The 22,300-nt window shown below is 40.5% G+C and overlaps 1 protein-coding gene across 2 annotated transcripts in view; it reads right to left on the reverse strand.

The window, feature by feature from the left end:
• Positions 1-15,194: 15,194 nt before the first annotated feature.
• The window catches only part of FAXC (failed axon connections homolog, metaxin like GST domain containing), a 68,051-nt gene continuing 60,945 nt past the window's right edge, over positions 15,195-22,300 (reverse strand). For both annotated transcript variants that reach the window (XM_032155658.2, XM_032155657.2), the window contains one exon: positions 15,195-15,985. In XM_032155658.2, the coding sequence (XP_032011549.1) occupies positions 15,696-15,985 (290 nt within the window). In that variant the 3' untranslated portion in view covers positions 15,195-15,695. The remainder of the gene's footprint in view (positions 15,986-22,300) is intronic.

Raw genomic sequence — 22,300 nt, forward strand, 5'->3', positions numbered from 1 at the left:
ATCCAGGAGGAAGTCAATTTCCTGGCCTTCGGTGGTTAAATGTACCCGGGGCTCAGTGAGGGTGATGACATGAGCTGGCACTTGCTCTGGGCACCCTCAGTCCTGTTGTTGGATCATCTGGTTGGGGGGCTTCTGGCCCAGAGAACCATTGCACTCTGGGGCAGTGCACTTTCCAGTGATTGCCTCAGCATAGTGGACTTAGACGAGGGGGAGGCTTGTTTCTCATTGGACAATCCTTTTTAAAGTGTCCTTGTAAATCACACTGATAACAAGCCCTACTGGGTGATTGGCCTGCTCCATTTTCTGTCCTGTCTGAACCACCAAGGTTTGTCTGAAGGCCATGACTAAGGCTGCGGCCTTTCTCTGATCTCGCTTTTCCTTTTGGGCCTGTTCCTCTTGGTCCCTATTGTAGAACACCAAGGTTGCCAGGTTTAATAATACCTCCAGATTTTGTTCAGGGCCTAGGGCTCGCTTTTGGAGCTTTTTCGTGATATCTGCAGCTGATTGGGTAATAAACTTATCTTTTAGAATCAGTTGACCCTCGAGTGAGTTGGGTGTCAGGGGAGTATACTTTCCCAAGGCCTCCCATAGCTGCTTAAGGAAGGCAGAAGGATTTTCTTCCTTTCCCTGAGTTATGGTGGACATCATTGAACAATTCATGGGCTTTTTCCTAATTCTCCTTAGTCCTTCTAGAACATAGGTCAACAGATGTTTATGACTCCAGTCCCCATGATCTGAGTCAAGGTCCCAGTGGGGATCCATACTGGGGACAGCTTGCTGACTGGTAGGGAATTAGTCCCTTTCTTCAGCTGTCATTCTGTCATTTACTTGACTGAGATACCAGGTATCTCCAAACTCTCAGGCTATAGCTAAAGCCACATTCTTTTCATTAAAGGCCAGGGTTTGATCTAACAATAGCATGACATCTCTCCAAGTGAGATCGAAGGTTTGCCCTAGACCCTGTATGACATCTATGTACCTATCAGGATCATCTGAAAACTTCCCAAGATCTGCCTTGATCTGCTCTAAATCAGAGAGGGAGAAGGGGACATACCCAGGTTGGGCCAAATTCCCCTCCCTCTACAGCTTGAAGGGGACATAACTGACAGCCTGGGGAGTTTGTGGTCCTTTGAAGGTTTCTGTGCTTATTTCCTTCTGGGTGGAGGAGATTAGAGGAGGCTTATCATTAATAGGAAGGGGAGCTATAGTGAGGCTAGGATATAGGGATAAGCTGTGAGGTCCTCCTGTAGGATGTAAATTGCAAGCTTTGCATAGTTGTGTATTCTCCTTCAATGAAAAGAAAGCTTGGACATAAGGTATTTCACTCCATTGGCTTTCCCTCTTACAAAAAAGGTCAAGCTGCAGGATAGTATTGTAATTTATACTTCCCTCAGGTGGCCATTTTTCCCCATCAGAGAGAGAATATTGGGGCCAAGCTGTAGTGCAGAAAAAAATGAGCCAAGTCTTTTTCAGGGTTTGTGGGTCAAATTGGTCCCAATGGCTTAGGATGCATATCAAGAGTGAGCCTGTTGATGCTTGAGTGTTTCCCATCTGAAAGACAAAACTGCCAGTGGTTTTGGTTTGTTTGTTTCTCCCCCTGCCCAAGAACCCGCAACGGTCCCTGGACCCTGCTGATCGAAATACTTGCCATCACTGACGTAGCAGCAGAAACACCTCTTGCCCAAGAACCCAAAATAGTCCCTGGACCCTGCTGATCAGAATAGTTGCACTCACTGACGCAGCAGCAGAAACACTAGTTTTCCTCCTAGACCACAAGGAGGACCAAGGAAGGTCGGATTTAGTGGCCCTTACTGATGCATTCTCGAAAACCTGTTAGAGTCCTAAGCATGCTCCTGTTAGTATTGGGACCTTACCCATGTTCTGTAAAGATGTTATGCCCCAAAAATGAAATGGAGGGCCATACCCTGAGGGAGGGAAGGGATCTCCAGAGTTGGAAGAGTGATGCCTTTGTCCTCACTTATATGAATAGGAAGGATACAATTTCTGAGGCTCCCCAAATCCTAGCTTCAGGAATAGCTTTTGTTAGGCCTGCTTGTCTGAGGAGGGATCTTAAAATTCCAGATAGTCCCTGCTATGATGGGGCTTTGGGCAAAAATTATGTCTTTCTGGTTGGTGAGCCCAGGTACTAAAGAAGGTAAGAGAGTCCTGAAGTTTATACTAGAAATCATTCTTACAGGAGAAACTAGAAAAGCACCAGAGACAGGGAGTGGTTTTTAGAAGCAGGACTAGCCTCGGAGAAGAAAGGCGGGAGTTTGTCTGACAGGCATTAGGACCCAGGAGGCAAGAGTCAGGATAGATAGGATAGATAGGTGAGTCTCGCTTGGGTGACATGACTTTGAGAGTTCTGCTCATGGCCACAGGGTCAACCAACTTGTTGTCGGGACCCCAGAGCTGAATGGCTTTTCTCTCTGCCAACCCTTGGCTCAGCCCAGAAGTACAGGAAAAGCGGAAGCTGATTCCAGGCAAACCAACGCTCCCAATTCCAAAGAGTCGGGGGTTATTAGAGAGCCCTTTCCCAGAAAGCCTGACACCCATGTCTTTAGTCTGATGGCCGTGCTAGTCACTTTTAACTGGCCAACAGGTGGTATTTGGCCCCCAAATTCTAAGGAAAAATAGGACAAAATAGCAAGCGAAAGGGGTCTGATGGTACTCACTGCTTGGCGATAGGCAATAGTCCCATCTGGGTCACCAAAATGTGTCCAGAGTTGGTTCCTTCCGGTGGGTTCTTGGTCTCGCTGACTTCAAGAATGAAGCTGCGGACCCTCACGGTGAGTGTTACAGTTCTTAAAGATGGTGTGTCTAGAGTTTGTTCCTTCAGATGTTCAGATGTGTCCAGAGTTTCTTCCTTCTGGTGGGTTTGTGATCTTGCTGAGTTCAGGAATGAAGCCACAGACCTTCACAGTGAGTGTTACAGCTCTTAAAGGTGGCACATCTGGAGCTGTTCATTCCTTCCGGTGCGTTCGTGGTCTCACTGACTTCAAGAGTGAAGCCGCAGACCTTCGCAGTGAGTGTTACAGTTCTTAAAGGTGGTGCATCCAGAGTTATTCATTCCTCTCGGTGGGTTTGTGGTCTCGCTCATTTCAGGAGTGAAGCCATAGACCTTCTTAGTGAGTGTTATGGTTCTTAAAGGCAGTGTGGACCCAAAGAGTGAAGAGCAGCAAGATTTATTGTGAAGAGCGAAAGAACAAAGCTTCCACAGCATGGAAGGGGACCCTAGCGGGTTGCCACTGCTGGCTCAGGTGGCCAGTTTTTTTTCCCTTGTTTGGCCTGCCCACATGCTGCTGATTGGTCCATTTTACAGAGCGCTGATTGGTCCGTTTTACAGAGTGCTGATTGGTCCATTTTTACAGAGTACTGATTGTGCATTTACAAACCTTTAGCTAGACACAGAGCACTGATTGGTGCGTTTTTACAGAGTGCTGATTGGTGCATTTACAAACCTTTAGCTAGACACAGAGTGCTGATTGGTGCATTTATAATCCTTTAGCTAGACAGAAAGTTCCCCAAGTCCCCACCTGACCCAGAAGCCCAGCCAGCTTCGCCTCTCAATGATACAGATCTGCATGTGTTCTGTAAGAAGGCAAACCCTGCATTACGAGGTGAGGGTGATTTAACAAAAGTTGATGAAGTAAAATCACTCCTGGTTCAACACAAGCACCTCCCAATCTTCACAGCCTTCTACCTTCTGTGCGGTCTGAGAGCAGAAGAGATAGAGTGGTGTAGAGCTAGTATTGTGTAGAATGTAAAAGCTACATTCCTAAACCTAGACTCTTTGCTTTCAAACCCAAGCCCTGTTGTTCACTTGGCATGAGATCTCCAGCGAGTTATGTAACCTCACTTTGCCTCAGTTTTTAATCTGTTGAGATGATGATGGTGATGGTGATGGTGACGGTGAGGATGGTGGTGGTGGTCGTGGTGGTAGTGGTGGTGATGGTGACAATGGTGATGGTGGTGATGATGATGATGGAGCCACATGACGGTGATAAAGGTGATGATGATGGTGACAATGACAATGGTAACAATGATAGCATCTATTTTATTGCTGTGAGAATTCAATGAGTTAATGTATGTAGCTTGCAAAGAACACAGTGTTTAGCACATGGTAAGTGATATGTAAATGTCAGCTATTATTAGTTGATTTGGTCAATAAACTCTTCATTGATATGAGAATCAGCAAAGCAGGAGGTAGAATTAGTGTTTATAGAGAAGTGGTACTCAACTTCGGGGAGGATGGAAGGAGGTTTGAGCTAGAAGGTATCTTAAAGATCAACCTACAGGCCCCCTCATTTTATATAAGAAAATGATAGTGACATGCTCCAGGAGTTACAATATCTTAAAGACAACTAAACATAATACAAATATAAGGCGCTAGTAATTTTTATTCTGTCTCTAGCTCTCTAGCTTATTTGCTTTAACTATCCCTTCATAGGCTGTGGCTTCACTTCACCCAATCACAAGTTCCAGGCCGGTGATTTGTTACTGGATTCTCAAATTCAGTGTGGCTAAAATCAAACTCCATTTTCCCCGCAAACCCATTCCCCTTCCTCCACATTTCCCATGTCTGACAGCAGCATCACTACATCCCCAGTCTCCTGGGGTAGGAGCCTAAGTGTTACCTTCATTTTCATCATCTCTCTCCCACTGCTGCTCCTCACATCCCAGTAGCCTCAGTGTTTCCTTGTGCACGTGGCTGCTCTCTCCCTCTCCCCATCTCCACCACCCCCTCTCCCTTGCACGCCTTTCGCTTCACTCTGAGCCCCGGGAATCAGCAGGTGTCATTGTTCTGCCATGGCCCCTTCTCTGACTATATCCAGGATGTCCTCAGATGAATCTTATTTAAATACTCTCCCATTGTGTTAGTCCCCTGCTCAAACACCCTCCTCACTCCCAAAGGGATAACTTCCGTAGAATCTGGCCCTGCATACTTCCTCCTCACTTACCCCCCTTCCCAAGCTGTGCTACCAGGGAATCAGGACTATTTCACTTTTGACTGTTTGACAGTCACACAGGATTTCCACCATCATCCTTTGAAATCCCCAGCTAAAGTTGTGAGGAGGCCTGTGACGGCGGAGAAGGAGGCAGCCAGGCCCCCACACAATCAATGCCTGTAAACAGGTAGAGTGGGGAAGGGTCCCGGGCCTGCCCCCTCCCACACTCAGCCCCTCCCTCAACCCTCTGCCCTTCTGGAGCTGCCTTTCATGTTCGTTTTCAACCAGATTTACCTGTATATAATGTTGAGCACAGGTTACCCAGTGTGCTTGCCCCGGCCCAACATACCCTGCGGTAGGTGAACCTAACTCTCCAATCCGAACAGTCCCTCCACTGGAGACGACCCCCTATGTCTTCATAACAAGAACACTGACACTAAAATAGACCTCTTAGGCATATGGGGCAGCAACACACTAATTCCGTAAGGAAGGAAGCTGGTTCTTTTTCCTTTTTTTTTTTCTCCAAAATCCACTTTTATCCAAAGGATAAGCTGCTCTAACCTTGACAGTTTTTAAAAGAAAAGTCTGTTGCTAATGGGAACCAGCCCAGCTGTGAAAGATCTAATGCGTGCCTGCCAGTGGCGTCATCTAGAAACAAATCAAGCAGCTTCTGAGAGAGCAGGGAGACCAGCTGTTCCGCCTCTCCTCTAAAAGGAAAGAAGAACAGAAATATGAAAAATTGAGTCAAGAAACAGTACAAATGGCAGCAAAACATGTATTTTAACGCTTCTGAGAGACAGCACACTGGAAAGGTAAATGACCCTCTTCCCTCTGATGAGTCCTGAAAGCTAGGACAGCAAAGCTTCCCACACAGGATAGACGGGAAGTCCAGGACCCCACACAAGTTCTAGAAGGGTCTGGAACCAACTGACGTTGAAGTAGATGTAGATCTATTTCAAAGCATTTCTGACTAGGGTCTATGTTAATAAACAGGGCTGATAGTTAGGATTTATAGGTCAAGAGAAATGGAGTCTAAAAAGAGAAAAACCAAACTACAGGTTGAGCATCCCAAATCCAAAAATCCAAAACCTGAAACTCTCCAAAATCCAAAACTTTTTGAGCACTACATGACACTCAAAGGAAACGGACATTGGATCATTTCAGATTTCCAGTTTTGATTTTGGGATACTCAGCTGGTATAATGCAAATATTTCAAAATCTGAGAAAAACCCAAATCCAAAACACTTCTGGTCTCAAGCACTTCAGATAAGAGATACTCAATCAGTATTATCACTGAAATGGGAAATTAGGGGGTTCTCTCATTTGCTACTTAATAGATATTCCCATGTTGGGAAGGGAGGGTTAGAATTTTGAATGTTACCTGATTGTAATTTGCTCTAAATGATAAAAAGCTAATATTTGAGTAACAGTATTATTATTTGACCAAAGATTTGGTCAAATTTTAAGATAGAATTTGAAACATCCTGCATGTCTCTATAGATCTTGATATGCCTATAGGCCCAGCTATCCTTTAAGGTTCATTACCATACACATGTGTGAATCACTTCATAGTAAGATTTGAATTTCCAAAATCTTGCTGTGAATCTCTGACCCCAAAGACTTGAGCATATCATGGCCATATTACCATATGCCAGTTTACCACTCCAAACGTCTTTCTTCATCTGTAAGTTGGGAACAATAATTACTCAATTGAAGAGATATGAAAACTAATTGAGACTGTGTGTGTGTGTGTGTGTGTGTGTGTGTGTGTGTGTGTGTGTGTTTGAGATGGAGTTTTGCTCTTGTTGCCCAGGCTGGAGTCAATGGCACAAAGTCAGCTCACTGCAGCCTCCGCCTCCTGGGTTCAAGCGATTCTCCTGCCTCAGCCTCCCAAGTAGCTGGGATTACAGGCATGCACCACCATGCCCGGCTAATTTTGTATTTTTAGTAGAGACGGGGTTTCTCCATGTTGGTCAGGCTGGTCTCAAACTCCCAACCTCAGGTGATCTGCCCACCTCAGCCTCCCAAATTGCTGGAATTACAGGCATGAGCCACTGCACCCTAATTGAGACAATATTTATACAAGGGGAAATTGGTTTATTATAAGGCCTAGCCATAGTAAAGGTCTCAACATGTGCTCCCAGCTCTCCCTCTCCTCCTTGTCTTCTCTCTACCAGTGGTTCTCACACTTCATAACACTCTGAGGCACACTGGGCATGAAATAAAAGCAGGAGAGGATGGGACAGCGTATTCCAGAGATCTGTTTTTCTTCTTAAAAGCCACTCATTTGAAATTCTATCAGAAAGTTATATGCCTAAAAAATTCATTACCTCTGTTTTAATTATACAAGAGCCTTACAACTAAAATACTCTCCCAGTCATCTAAGAGACCACCACTTAACAGTATATTAGATGCAAACATTTCAGATTTTCCCCATGAGCCTGAAGTTTAAACATTCAAATTTGCAAAAGAGGAGTAAATTGGAATAAAGACATTCACAGAAAACTATTTCATATCCATTAGTTATCATTTACACATCAAATACATATAGCATTAAGACTAAATATACAGAATTTCCACATTTATATACAGTACTCAACATAGTGCACAATTCAAATCTATCTTACAATCAAGTGTACAAGTTTAAATATGGCTTTATAAACTACTAATAACTCTGCTAAAGTAACTCATAGATCCAGAAATAAACACTGAAATGCCACCTTCACACTGGGGTCATCATTCAGCAAGATGCTAATCATTGTGTTTGCAAAACAGATGGCGCAGGTAAGTGTTTCCAGGTGGTGTCCGCCCATTAGCCCCCAAGTAGCTGAAATGTGGGTTCAAATTATGCCAACATTGGCCCTTCCTATCTCAGATACCTAAAAATAAGTCTGCACATCTTCCACACATTTGAAGACACAAGATTATAAACAAATAGAAAAAAAGACATGTAATCAGTGAGATGATGAATTATCGGGCATTATCAAAACATGTTTTTCAGACTGATGCTTAAATTCACAGACAATACACCCTGCATTTGCATTATCTGGGTATCACCTCACCCCTACTTTCTTTTCTTGTTTTGCTTAACTCAGTGTGTTGTTAAATCTTTCTGGAATTTTCAAGGCATTCTAGATCAAATGGTCCCAAAAGCAGAATTAAAAACAGCAGTCTTAAAGGTGACATCAAATTGTTTATCCTTCTCTTTCCCAACCAAAAATGCCTATTTTAAGTAAAAATAATTAAATACTTTGACCTAAAATCATGTGTCCATGCCTATTTTATATCTGCTTTGCCACAAATGGTATATACACATTCTCTAATCAATTACAGGCATCTGGGTGCTACGCCTAAAGACCCCTTATCCCATTCTCTAAACTCCATTGAGGACCAGAAAATATACTTTTAAAATATCTATGTTTGCTATGGTTTTTAATGTTTACATCAGTAAAACAGTATATACATATACAGCAGTGTATACATATATACATATATATCTAAATAAATACATGGAGGGGCATGCTCAGAAAGTTTTACTAATAGGGTGAATAAGCACAAAGGTTTGGAGACCACTGCCTAAATAGGGATGGATGATCTGGGCTATCTCCAAACATTTGAAAGACTTCTCTAAAACAAAATGTACATTACTTTGTACATTTTATATTTATAAAATGAAAAATATATGCCACAAACACTCTTGAGAGACTAGAAGGAAATTCCAAAATTAAAAGAGTAAACGTATCAGGGCCAGACCCTCTAAGCTGCTATCTAAAGTCCTAGGCCTGGCTTCAGAAGCGGAATGGGGGACATGAGCATAGAAATTAAGATAAAGATAAATGTTACTTCACTTCCTGCACTGGTCACTTGTATATCCATAGACAATCCTTCCCTACGTAGATTGAACTTGTTTTTGATTTATAAACCTGTACTTTTTATTATTTTAGCAAAATGGCACCACCTAGACAACTTTCAATTGCCTGATACATTTCTACCACAGCCATACCACATGGTTGCTTGAAACTTTGACATTTGTTATTGCTTTCTTCTCTCCTCCTACTCAGTTAAATTCTATTACTACCAAATGAGGGACTCAGACCCTCATTTTTCCAACCATCACCATGGAAAAACCATCGCTCTCATCAACAGTTGAGTTGTCAGCCATTTGGCATGATGTAGATCACTGGGAAAAAAACATGTGTTTACAATAAGCATGTTCTGATCCCACGAGACTTATTACTTGCAATAAAATCATTTTGACAGGAGTAACACAAACATGTCACCCCTACTGAAGCAGAAGCCTTTAGCCTTATTTCTGTAAAAAACAGATCCCAGGCATAATTTGTTAAAGATACAAATACAATCATTTGGACATGGTAATAAGCCAAATATAATCTCTTGTAGAAGAGAAGCAAATACGAAAGAACACTTCTGATTCTGAACAATGAAAGAGGAAAGTCATTGATTATTTTTTAAAGAGGAGGAAGATAGTAAATATTCAGAGCATTCCTCTTTTTTAGCCCTCAATGAACAATTATATTATATTCCCTCTGCTATCTGTTTAGCTACCATTAACTAACATGGCAATTCAGAAATTGGATCTTATTTTTTTAGAAGCCATGGGGTAACTAAAAACAAAAAAGGTATTAAATAAGGAAAAAAGCTTAAGCATTACTAATAAGTGAAAGTTACTCTATTCCAGAGCCACAAATAAAAACAAATAAATAAAAATAAATGCATGCCAATGGGGGGTGGGAGGTGAATTAGTCACATTTAGTAGCACAACTTTTTATAGTTAATTGATTATGATACACATATATTGCTTTATGGTTAGTGGATTGTTCCAAAAATGCATGATGGCCATTAAGTTCATTGCTAAAATTATTGTGTACAGAACACCAAAGTACCGTATCCATCTTTTACTCCAGATGACTTGTTTTCCTACTGAAATGGTCAGTTTGGTGCTGCTGGACCGTATCTGTAGGTTATTCATTTTATTATTGCAGTGGTCCCCTTTATTTGTTTACCAATTTGACAACTTAAGGCAATCATCCTCATGAAATTCGAGCATCCTAGTTTGTCATGGTCCAGCCAGTAGCAGGAGTTTTAGAGGGTCTAGGTCTGGGGACAAGTTCCTTGCTTCGGCGAAAGCAGAATGGTTGAGGAGGTCACCCTGTCAGCTCCAAAACAGCTGAGCCCCTTTTTTTAAATCCATGCTTCAGTGCCCTCTGTAATCATCTCTAACAGGCAAGGCTAATGTTGCTGCTTCCAGCAGTCTAATCTCAAAGATTAAGGAAACTTAAATATCCTTAAGATATTCTTGAAAGTCAGGGGCCAAAAATCTGAGTTTCTGGTAAGGAATTCAGATGAGGAAAACATGCCACAGATGTTCGCATCCACGCCTGACACTAGCAAGAGTCTTACAGGTAAGAGGCCCCTCCCTCCTCACCCACCAAGGGGATCCTTTTGAACTTCCCAAGTTATATCCAGACCACTGGAAGCAAACTGAATAAAGGTCAAGCACTTCACAATCACATGCAATTGATCCCTGGACCTGTTAAAGATGGGTTCCCAGAGCCCAGCATTTAGCCTGGGAAGTATTCGTCATTGAATGTACTTTTATCAGTTCTAGTTTGACTTAAATAGCACTGCATATAAAGGAGAACAAAGGATCCTGGGTCATAGTCAGGAACAATAAAATAACTGTACTCTGTAAAAAAAAAAAAAAACAAAAAAACAAAAAACATAAAAGAAAGAATAACCTGAGTTGTTCCCTATCAACAAAAGGCAACAACCTTTTATTGAAAATACACTTAACAATTGTTCTATGAATGAATGAATGAATATAGGAAAATCTGATTGTGCAGACCTTTCTTCTGCAAGGAAAAATCCAGCCTCTTCTCTCCCACCTTCAGCCCAGGCTGGTTGCCCTATCCATGCAGAAGCGGTGGGTTTCAGCGCTGAAATGAAGTGCACTTGGCCCTGAACTCATTTTGATAAATCAATTTTTGGGGTGGTTAAAAGATAAATGACAAGGACAACAACAAAATCCTATCACTTTCAAAATTCTAAACCTCCAAATCAAAATTTTCTCAAATAACCTAGGAGCACTTCTTTCTTCTTTTCTGTCACTCAAAACATACTGAACATGGATAATAGAGATTACTTTTGCTTGCATAGCCTGTACCAATTTTTCTTCTCTCTGGCTGTGTTAAAAACAAGAACAAACACAACGAAAACATTTAAAGACTCTTGGGAACAAGACTCTTTAACTGGGATCCATTAACCCCCTGAGGAAACCATGGATAATTTCAGGAGGTCTCTAAATTTCCTGAATTTATATGTAACATTTTATGTATTTGCATATATGTGTTTATCCGGGAATAGGGTATAGAACTTTCATTAGATTATCAGTGGAGTTCCTGACAAACAAAAAGTGAAAATTCACTATTTAATGGTATGTGACTCACTCTCTGCGCATCTTTCCCATGCAACCTTCAGGGAAGGAAGTGATGAGTGCTTCATTTTCGAAGGAAGAGATTATAATCAGCTGGGAAGCCTTCATGTGAAGCTGACGAAGTCAGACCTTGAGAGATGGGCATGACTTGGGCCAGTGGAGCAGAGAATAGAACATTTCAGGAGAAGGACTGGCATGAGCAGAGGCACAGAGGTGGGCCACATGAGGCATTTTTAGGCAATGGCAAATGGATCAACCTGGCTGCACTGGATGGCTCCCATGGAGGAGCTATGGAGACAAGGTGAACAAAGGTGAAAACATCAGACCCTAAGGAGTAGCCCCTCACCCTGAGGCAATGCCACACCCCATCAGGGCCAAAGAGCTTTTTAGAAAGATTAATCCATTTGTAGTGGATGGAATGGAACAGGGAAGTGGCCAAGTACGTAAAAGAGGCTAGAGAAGTCTAGGCAAAAGGGGATGCCCTGAAATCAGAGTTCTGTGCTGTTCTATTTGCCACTCTACAACCAGTGTAGATCCCAGGGCCAGGCACAGGGTAGGTGCTCTGTAAATATTCAGCAAGTGAGGGAATGGACATGGGTTCTTTAAAAGATACATAAGGAAGTATGAGGAGTCTTGGTGATTTGGGAATCCATCTTGCTATTCTTCCCAGAGTCTAGCAATGCCCTGCACAGAGTCTAGCAATGCCCTGCACAGAGTCTAGCAATGCCCTGCACTGATGAGAGGTCTCTTGTATTGGTCTTGACCAGGCTGACAGGACATGGACAAAAGTAAAGTAGGATTCCAAGCAGGGAATGGCTGGAGATGTGCTGGTTCTCCGAACACAGGGTGACTTCTCAGGTAACATGCATTTTATAAGACAACAAAGCCACAGTGGTATAATGGAAAGAACCATCAAGGGCAAGGTGGTATAATAGAAAGAAACCATCAAGGGCAACGTGGTGTAATGGAAAGAACCATATTGACCTCAGTTTTTGGTCCTGCCCTTCAAATAAGTATGTATGTGACACCGAGCCAATAAAGTGCTTTCTACAGCTAATTTTTAGCACAGCTATACATTTCTATGACTCTACATTATCTCTCAAACAAATCTAAGCAAGACCCACAAGGCCAAAATCCTTAGTATGTCTGTTCCTTGAACCTTAGCTATTTCACAAAAATATACCCTCATACCACAGTATACATGGGCAGGGCTCACTTGAGGAGTAGACTGCGGTCTGATTCAAGTCCAAGTTGTTCCAAGTCTGTGATTAGTCTCCTGGGTAGCCCACAGCCTTGGTAGTGTCACTTTCTACAATTCATTATGTAACAACAACAAATTGGTAAATGCTGACAATATAGTTCATCTTTGCATAAATACAGATTGTCCTTATATCTGTTCTGATGATTCTGCTCATTAATCTTGTTGAGTGGGGGTACAGGTGGGCAAAGACAGGTGAATGAAAGAGCTTGATTTACTTTTACAATGAGAGTTAAAAAAGGAACAAATAGCCTATGGGTCTTTTGTCCAACCAAAAGCATCTGTTAACATTAAAGATCACATACTTCAAGTTACCTTCCAGCAAAAAGGAAACACAGAACTTGAACAAGAAGCCAGATGACCAAAATGTCCCTTAACTTCTTATTGTTTTTTCTTATAATTAGCACCTGTTCATGAAATTGGAGAACATTTCAAATCTGGGTAGCTTAAGAATGAAGCATATAAAATAAAATCCTTCCGGATAAAGACTCACACTATGATGACTTTGTCTTGGTTATTTTGTTTGCATAACGCACCTTGGGAAAGTAAAGCGGGGACATATTCTACGGCTCTAAATCAAATTAACACCTACAAAATCTTGATATCCAGTTATATGCTGTCAGGCAAGTGCCCAAGACTCCAGGTAGCAATGTCCATTCATGCCCCTGTAAGAGGTACCTGGATGGAATGACTTATTTTACAATTTCATTTTCAAAGTTGGTTCTCCACATACTTGTATTCCAAGTAATACAAAATTAAAAACATATATGAATCTTCATTCTCATAACTTAATCATCTTTTGAGAGAAAATACACCACACTTGGTACTGTACAGTAAGATAGATTGTTTATAGAAAAAAATTCAAATACATTTCTTTTCTGCTAAAATGTGGTGGGAAAAGGACAACCCATGCTTTGTGGAGACAGGTCTGCAGTCCACCTGTTCATTATATTCATATTTTCAGTCCAGGAGTCTCCCTAGTCACACAGAAATGCCACCAGTTGGCCTTAAAACACACTTGCTAGAGACAGGGGAGGCAAACAGTCCTCCCAAATGACACTGGAGCCTCAAACAGGCTTATCCATTCATATCTTCTCCACCACATTCTTATTAGGCATCAAACAGTCCCTTTAAATAAGAATGGTTTTAATAAGATATTAACAACTAAGTTTCCCATGGAATAAGAATTTCTAACAGGGTATCTCAGCATGTATTCCCAGTTACATATGCCCTACACAATTGCTTAAGTGGTAAGCAGCCTGAAAAACTCTCCTCCCTTTACCTCTTTGTGAATCTACAGCAGTCTTTTAAGATTGTTTTGCAAATGCTATATTCAAAAAGAGGTTGTTTTTTTTTTTCAAGTAAAGTGCATGGATTTCTCAGAAGTTGCTGTATTTTAAGAAGTGCCTCTTTAACCCCATAATGAGGAATCCTTATGTTGGTCAGAAGCAAAGCAGTTTTGTTTGCAATTGTAAATCTTGGCTCTCCTAGCCCAAATCTCACAGCCATCACCCAGGATCTCTGCCCCATATTTCCCTGGAAAATGTCCTAAGTCAAAAAAAAAAAAACTTCATCTTTAGAAATAGGGTGCCTTCACAAATATGGGTAAGCCAACAGTTCATAGAATACTATACGAAAAGAGAGAGAGAATGGGGATGAGACAGCAAAAACATTAAGACTTGTTCTCAGCATTGCTCTCCTCTCACTGGGCAGTGGCTGAAAACACCAGAAAAGTTGCATTAATAAAACTGCATATAGTCTAACACTGCACAGAGTGCTTTGATACAAGTATCCTCTTGCTACTTCATCTTTTCAATATATCTTTGCAAGGTTTGTTTTCAAAAAGACATTACAAGTTGGCAGGCTTCTGCTTACAAAAATCAATGAAATACTTTCCCTTCAACTCTATGAAACCTGCCGTATTCCTGAGATTTATTCTCCTCAAATAAATCAAACATAAGCAACGTAACACTCTGAGGTCAACACAGAACATGCCAGGGTGAGTTCAGGTAATGAAAGAACCACTTTTCTGCAAATACATGGTGGAACTGAAGACTGTTTGTAGCTGTCGATAATTTGTAAAAACATTTCCAATGTTCTTTGAACAAAAGATTTTGATTCAGCCAAGATTACAGGAAGGAATGATGACAAAGTCCTAAGTGTACCTTTGTGTGTATTTCATCTGCTCAGCTTTTGCAAGTGACTGTGGTGGTGGTTGCCTGGATATGGAATTCCTCTGCCCTCAAATCTTCACATGCATGAAGTGCAATAAAGAATAAAATGCTGTGTTTACGTCGCACCACTTCCAAGAGGTTTAAAGCGCTGTGCGAATGTTACCACATGAATCCCCACAACACCCCTGTGAGGTAGGTAGGTGGAGAGTATTGTTATCCCCACTTTACAGGTGGGAGAAATGAGGCACACAATAGTTAATAAGAGATCTGCTCAAAATCACACAGCTAGTCACTGGCAGGGCTTAGAAAAAAATGTATACTGATTAGCACCTAGCACAGTGCTTTGCACATAGTAGGTGTTCGTTTAATATCTGTGGATTTTATTTGACTTATGTCTCAACATACAATATACACACATAAGGTACAAGCAGCCACCATAAAACATTTTTCTGATGATATCTCTCATTACTTCAAATCCTGGAGGAAGGAGGTTCAAGAATCCATCTCACAACTAAGACCTCAGGGTTGAAGAGGATCATGATAAACACTATCAGCTGAAAACCCGCTCTTACACCTGCTCTACCACACAATATTATTAATAGTTTTCTAATGAAAACGAAAATGGATTTCAGGAACCATGCTGACATTATTTTTTGCCTGTTTGTTTTCAATGGAGTCATCTGAATGGTTCTGTGTTTTGTTTGTACAAAAAAGAAATAAGGCTGCTATAGTCCAGTTAGCATGTGAAAACTGTGCCAAGCACGAAGATCTCCTCCCAGCTCGGATGGATCGCTACCTGGGAAAATGGACCAACCCAGGGAGTGGCAGGTCCCAAGGAAGAGGGTCAGTGAGGCTGGACGTCACTTGCACTGTTCGTGGTCTGTATAGTCATCCATGTCCACATCCGAATCAAAGAGTGAGTGTCCAGTAAAATCTGTGTCTGGGGTTCTGGAAAAACTGTTTTCTGCTCCCTCATCTTCAAAGGTCTCTGTCCTTGAGTAAAAGCTAAAATCCAGCAGTGGGGTGTGGGTTTTGCTGCCTTCGCTGCTCTCCTCAGACTCATAGATGGTATTGTCATCATCGTGGTGCCACTCTGGCCAAAATTTCCTCCTTATCCTCTCACAGTACATGGCAAGGTTGATCAGCTCACCTGCAGTGTTGTAAGGAAAGCAAGGATCAGTTCTCAAAGGCAGCAGTCTACCACTTCTATGGTCTGTATTCCCCCAAAACTCCAATGTTGAAATCCTAACTCCCAATGTGATGGTCTAAGGAGGTGGGGCCTTTAAGAGGTGGTCCGTTCGTGAGGGCCAAGCCCTCATTCGTGGTACTAGTACCTCATAACAGAGGCTTGAGAGAGCTGCCTTCCCCCTTTTACCATGTGAGGACACGGCGAGACAGCACTGTGTCCAGGAAGCAGGAAGCGGGCCCTCCCCCAGGCAGGCCCTCGCCAGATCCTGAATGGGCCAGAGTCATGATCCTGCATTTCCCACCATGATCCTGCATTTCCCAGACTTTCCCAGACTCCACAACTGTGAGAAATACATTCCTGTTGTTTACCAGAAACCAAGTTTATGGCATTTTGCAACAGAGGCCCAAACTATGACATCCAGCTACTAGGCTTTCTGGGAAAGTGGAATAATGGGGAAGGTAAACATTAACAGTATTTTTCCATAGAGATACTGTGAAAATATTTAGGTTTTTATGCACATAATAAAAACGGTGAGTGAGAAAAGTTAAATTCAGTGAGTGGGCTGAATGAAATGAAGAAGTGAGTCCGATGATGATTAGAAGTGGCAAGGTAGTTTATTCAAAACGGCAGATAAACTACCATCATTTGGCTTTAGGAAGCATTTTATTATTTTATGTTTACATATCAAGAGAGCTAATGCTTTGATTGGTTCATATATAAATTAATTTATATTCCAAGAAAATACATCAACTGTTGGTTGCATTAAGTCAGCCAGAAGTAATCATTTACTCCACAAATTTTCGCAGTGTTGCTACGGGCTGAGTACCATGCCAAGTAGCTGAAAAAAGTTATGTTAAGACATAAACTTTTCCCCCCAAAAAATCCATAAAATGGATAACTCAATTGTCTTTATGGATAAGTGTGCCTGCAAACACACTTAGTATGAGATATTTTTAAATTTTTACATGAAATTGAACAGCGGTACTCAGGATCCGGGTCCCACTCAGTCACTAGACTACTTCTTTTTTATGTGAATCAAAAGAACTCTTGTGTTAAGTCACTATTACTCTCTAGGCATTTGTCTGAAACATGACACTCTATCTGGCCTTCATTTCCTAATTCCAAATGAAAAAGAAAGAAAGAGGGTGAGTTTCTCCCTTTGATCCAGCAGATGGCAACATTGCTTATAAATATATGATTTGCTACTATCTCTTATAGGACATTATTACTCTAAGAATATCTGGATTTAAGTTATATAAACATTCACTTATTGTGTAAATAATCCATGTTTTAGTGCAGAAAATTAGAAAAAACAGATAAGCAAAAAATAAAAGCATTACCAATAATCCCATTCCCCATAACATTTTCATTTATGTTCTTCCAGAAAGGTACATATTTACATATACATTTACATATCTTTACATGTGCTATATAGGATTTACTATATATTCTTTTTCCTATCCTATGTTTTTCCACTTAACAACGTATAATAAAAATCTTTGAATGTCACACTCTGACCACAGTGATAAGTGCACACTATGTTATATGGCTGTACCATAGCTTCAGTTTGTCTTTATGAATCCCCTTTCACAGGTCGTTTAGGTTGTTTCCATATTAATGGTTCTGTTGATTATAGTCTGTCACTACTCTATTTTATCTTTCTGTTAAGGAAAATAACATATTCTCATTTTGGAAAATTAGAATTAGTCTGTATAGAGAAATTGTACAAATATATAAAGAAGAAAACAAAAAGTACCCATGATTTCATCGATCCAAGATAATCACAATTAACATTTTGGTGTAACTTCTTTAAGTATTTTTTCTATTTACCTATTGCCATTATTATTACATATTATCTCCTGTAACATTATTGTAAACATTTTCTCATGTTGTTAAAATTTTTCAAAACTTGATTGCTGTTTTACTTACATCCCCTGCAAAACATAAGAAAGCAAATCCCCCTGCTTCATGGATCCCACAGACATGTACTGGCTCCAGGTCACCATTTCCAGTCTTCTCGAATTATAACAGCTCAACCCCCACTATGTAAAAATCTATTCTCTTCTAGAAGATATTTGTGCACATGCTCAGGAGCCAGAAGCTGAGAAGTCAACACCGTTGCTCCTTTTAAGGAGATGCAGCATGGAAAACCTTCACTTACTTTCTCCCTCATGGGGACAAAATGAAACGCCTCACCAGGTATTGCTGCCAATCCCAGGGAACCAACAATTGAATAAAGATGTGAGGGCAGCAGCAAGAGAAAAAAAAAAAGACCTAATTGGGGAGGTAAAGAAACATCAAAGATGAAACACAGTCACTTCACAGTAGGACCTGGGGACAGCCCTGTTTGACTCAATCAAATCCATTCCTTACTAGCTTTTCCTACAGAAAATCAGAATCTATTCACAAGATCCACAGGATCTATGAATATTACTTCATTCATGGCTTTTCTTTCTACAGGCTTGTTTCTTCACCTTTCTCCAGAAGAGGTGCCTGCTCTGTGATCATGTGACATTAATACCACTTCAGTATGCAATAACAAAAATTAAGAATCGTAATAGCAAACAGTTATATAGTCCTGACTGTGTGCCAGGCATGTAAAGTGCTTCACTCACCTGTTGAATTTATATTAACCTCATTAGTCCTCATGCCCTTCACCTCCACTCAACTCTCTACTGATGAGCTGACAGCATGGCCTGGGAATTAATAGTATTGCACTACCTGTCATGGAATATTTTTCTGTAATTATTCTTGAGGTCTTAAGACTTATGAGGACACAGGTGCCACCCCTTAATGGCAATGAGCTATCATAAAAGAAGTGATCATTCCAATATGTAGTTGAGAAAGGGTTTGCTTTGATGAGCAAGAGCTGGGAGCCCACACACTCCTCAATTCCTGCCCATGATAAAGAGTGAAACAGACAGTGGACATCTATAGTTGGGTTTTATCCTTTTCTGGCTTTGCCTATCCCTTTCTGTGGCTAGATTCACCATCAGCTGAGCCACTTAACATGCTACTGGACAAAAGAACAGAAAAAGTTGGCAGCAGAAACAGGTTGTGTGGAGTGTCTCTCTCTCTCTCTCTCTCTCTCTCTCTGTGTGTGTGTGTGTGTGTGTGTGTGTGTGTGTGTGTGTGTGTGTGTGTGATAAGCCTGTGTTAATATAAATGCCTATACAGGCCAGGCACACTGGCTCATGCCTGTAATCTCAGCACTCTGGAAGGTCGAAGTGGGCGGATCACCTGAGGCCAGGAGTTGGATACCAGCCTGGCCAACATGGCGAAACCCCATCTCTACTAAAAAATGCAAAAAGTAGCCAGTTGTGGTAGCAGGCGCCTGTAGTCCCAGCTACTCAGGAGGCTGAGGCAGGAGAATCACCTGAACCAGGGAGGTGGAGGCTGCAGTGAGCCGAGATCCTGCCACTGCACTCCAGCCTGGGAGATAGAGTGAGACTCTATCTCAAAAAAAAGCCGATACGGAAGACATACAGTTTGCAAAATAATAGAAAAACTGCATTTCTTCAAAGTATACTCAACAATCAGATAACAGTTTCATCCACTTGGCTGGTAAAAAAAAAAAAAATGTCTGATAACATCCAATGCTGATGAGGATGTGGAGGGTCAGGCATTGTACTACATGGCTGGCAGAGGCATACATTGCTATAACCTGTTTTGGAAAGTAATCTGATGTTATCTATCAAAAATTTAAATGTGCATATCTCTTGGCCCAGGATTTCACTTTTAGTGCTCTATTCAACTATAATGAAAGCAGTGGTATGTAAAGATATATGTACATGGATATCAAATGAAGCTTTTTTAAGCAAAAAAAAAAAAGAAGTAAATGATGAAAACAGCCTGACTCTCCATCAATAGGTATTGATTAAATAAATTAAGGTGCATCTATGCTATAGAATATTGTGAAGCTGTTAAAATGATATGATATTCTGTTAAGTGAAAAAAACAAGTTATAGATAATGTGTATAATATAATTCCATTTAGTTTAAAAACAGTGAAAACAAACAAACTGAAACACCTATATATGCTATGCAAATCTGTACCTGAAAAAGGCACAAAAGGATTTACATTAAATCCTTAATATTGATTATTCTGTGGAAATAATATTGGACATGGATGAGGAGAAGGCCATAAATTTTTTAAACTAGACCTTGGTAATTCAACTTACTGTAACCATCATGTATTACTTTTCAAATTTAAAAATCCAATAAAATCAATTGGTAAGAAACAAAGTGATATCCTCAGACAACTTGAGAGGATATTTATCAGAAAGCCGAATGCCCCCCTACCCAGAAGATAATCCCAGATAGAATAAAGAACCTTTCTGTTAAAGTTTCTCAAATGGAAATGCCCTCCCTGCTCTTTGAATAAAGTGATGCATTTTATATTCCTGTATTCCTCTAATTTCTCTAATAATCAAAACATTCTGTACAATTTGATGCTGAAAACATTGTCAACCAAACCCAGAATCCAGAACTAAGGTTCTCCCAGCTGCCAATCATGCAAGGCAGGAATGTGGGTGAGAGAGAAGCATGTCAATGTCTCGCAGCAGCACCTGCCAGTCCTTGGTCACGAACCAGCAAATAACTTGGAAAACATAGGCCAACATCCAAACACACTCATATGCTCTACAGGTATTTACTCAGCACCTCCCTGTTCCAGATCCATGCTAGGTGCTGACTACATCCTTGGCTGCTCCTTTTAGCATCTGTCATGCAGGCGTGGAGGACACTGAGCATATATCCTCTTCAGAAAAGTTCCTAAAATACTTGAATACTGTAATGAAAACACCCCCTTTGCCTTGTCTCCTCGAAGCTAAAAAATATTAATTCACAGATCTCCAAATACAAAAACAGGCCAAGGTAATTCATTCCAGCCCTTTCCTGAAACCCAAATCTCCTCACAACAACCTCTTCCTGAACACTTCCCTCCAGATGGAGAATAGTAAGAGTGTAGGAGTGAGGAAATATTTACATGCTGGTCAAGGAGATGCAGCATTTTTTCTACTTTTTAATCTATCCAGTATTAAGTAAAAAAGACATTTAAGTAAAATAAATAATTGCTGGTGAAAGTTGCTGAATGAGGTTTTTCCTAGAGCACAGAAGGTTGGGCTCCTCCTAATTCAGAAAATAGCATTAAGGTCTGTGGTTTTGATAGGACTCTGGAGGACAGGCAGACACGCTGCAGAGCTCTTGACCCATCATGGCTTCAGTTTCACTTTTCTCAGCCTTCTTAAGCTCTCCACATCTGTTTGAAGGAGTGCCCCAATCCACATACAATTCTCTGATAAGAACCCTGATTAAAATATCAAAGCTGACTCCACATTAGGAATGTTGCTAATAATAAAACTGAGATTTTTTTAGTATAAAATGGCAAAAATTTCAAAATAAATTATATTCAACCCTAATCAAGGAGCAAAAATTGGAAGTACTTTCAGACTTTGCTCATGAGAATACAAGTTGTATAATCTTTCTAGAAAGCAATTTAGCCATGTAGACCAAGAGCTTATGCCCTTTGAGACAGTAATTACTGAACAAGAAATTTAGCCTAAGGAAATAACCAGAGATGAGCAAGAGTATATATTTATAACAATATTCACTATAGAATATTAGTAAAAGTTATTTAAAACAACTCACAAGTCCAGAAATAGATTAATCACATAAATTACCATGTAGCCATAGGATAGGATATTATGCAACTATTAAAAATACCATTTTGAAGAATATTTCATGACAAGGGAAATGGCCAAAATACAGTTAATTTTAAAACTTTAGGTTATAATTGTATCAACATTATCATCCCAGCTTAAAATAAATGTATACATACTTACATTTGATAAAAGATTAGATACATACCACAATATCAGCAATTGTTCTCTGTGAAAGATAGTGTCACAAGTTATTTTTTATTCTTTTAAAACTTTTCTATGCTATACAATATTGTGAAGCTGTTAAAATGATATGATATTCTGTTAAGTGAGTAGGAAATAATAGGAACAGTAAGCAAATTATTATTCATATTTATATGTCTATCTAGATAGATATATGCATACATATGTATATTCAAAGCCTGTCCTCCTGCTCATCTAACTGAAGGAAAATTTCATACTGTTCTACATGGTTCCAGAAGTAGCTTGTGTGGCTTTGTAAATAATATGTTGGACCAAAAAACTAATATTCATCCATACACATTCACAATGAGGCAAGGCCAGTGGTGCTTCTGCCGTTCCAAAGCTAAAGCAGAAAACTGCCTGAATCTGAGCCA

Source organism: Hylobates moloch, unplaced genomic scaffold, assembly GCF_009828535.3.
Source record: "Hylobates moloch isolate HMO894 unplaced genomic scaffold, HMol_V3 SCAFFOLD_2, whole genome shotgun sequence".
Classification (NCBI taxonomy): Eukaryota; Metazoa; Chordata; class Mammalia; order Primates; family Hylobatidae; genus Hylobates; species Hylobates moloch.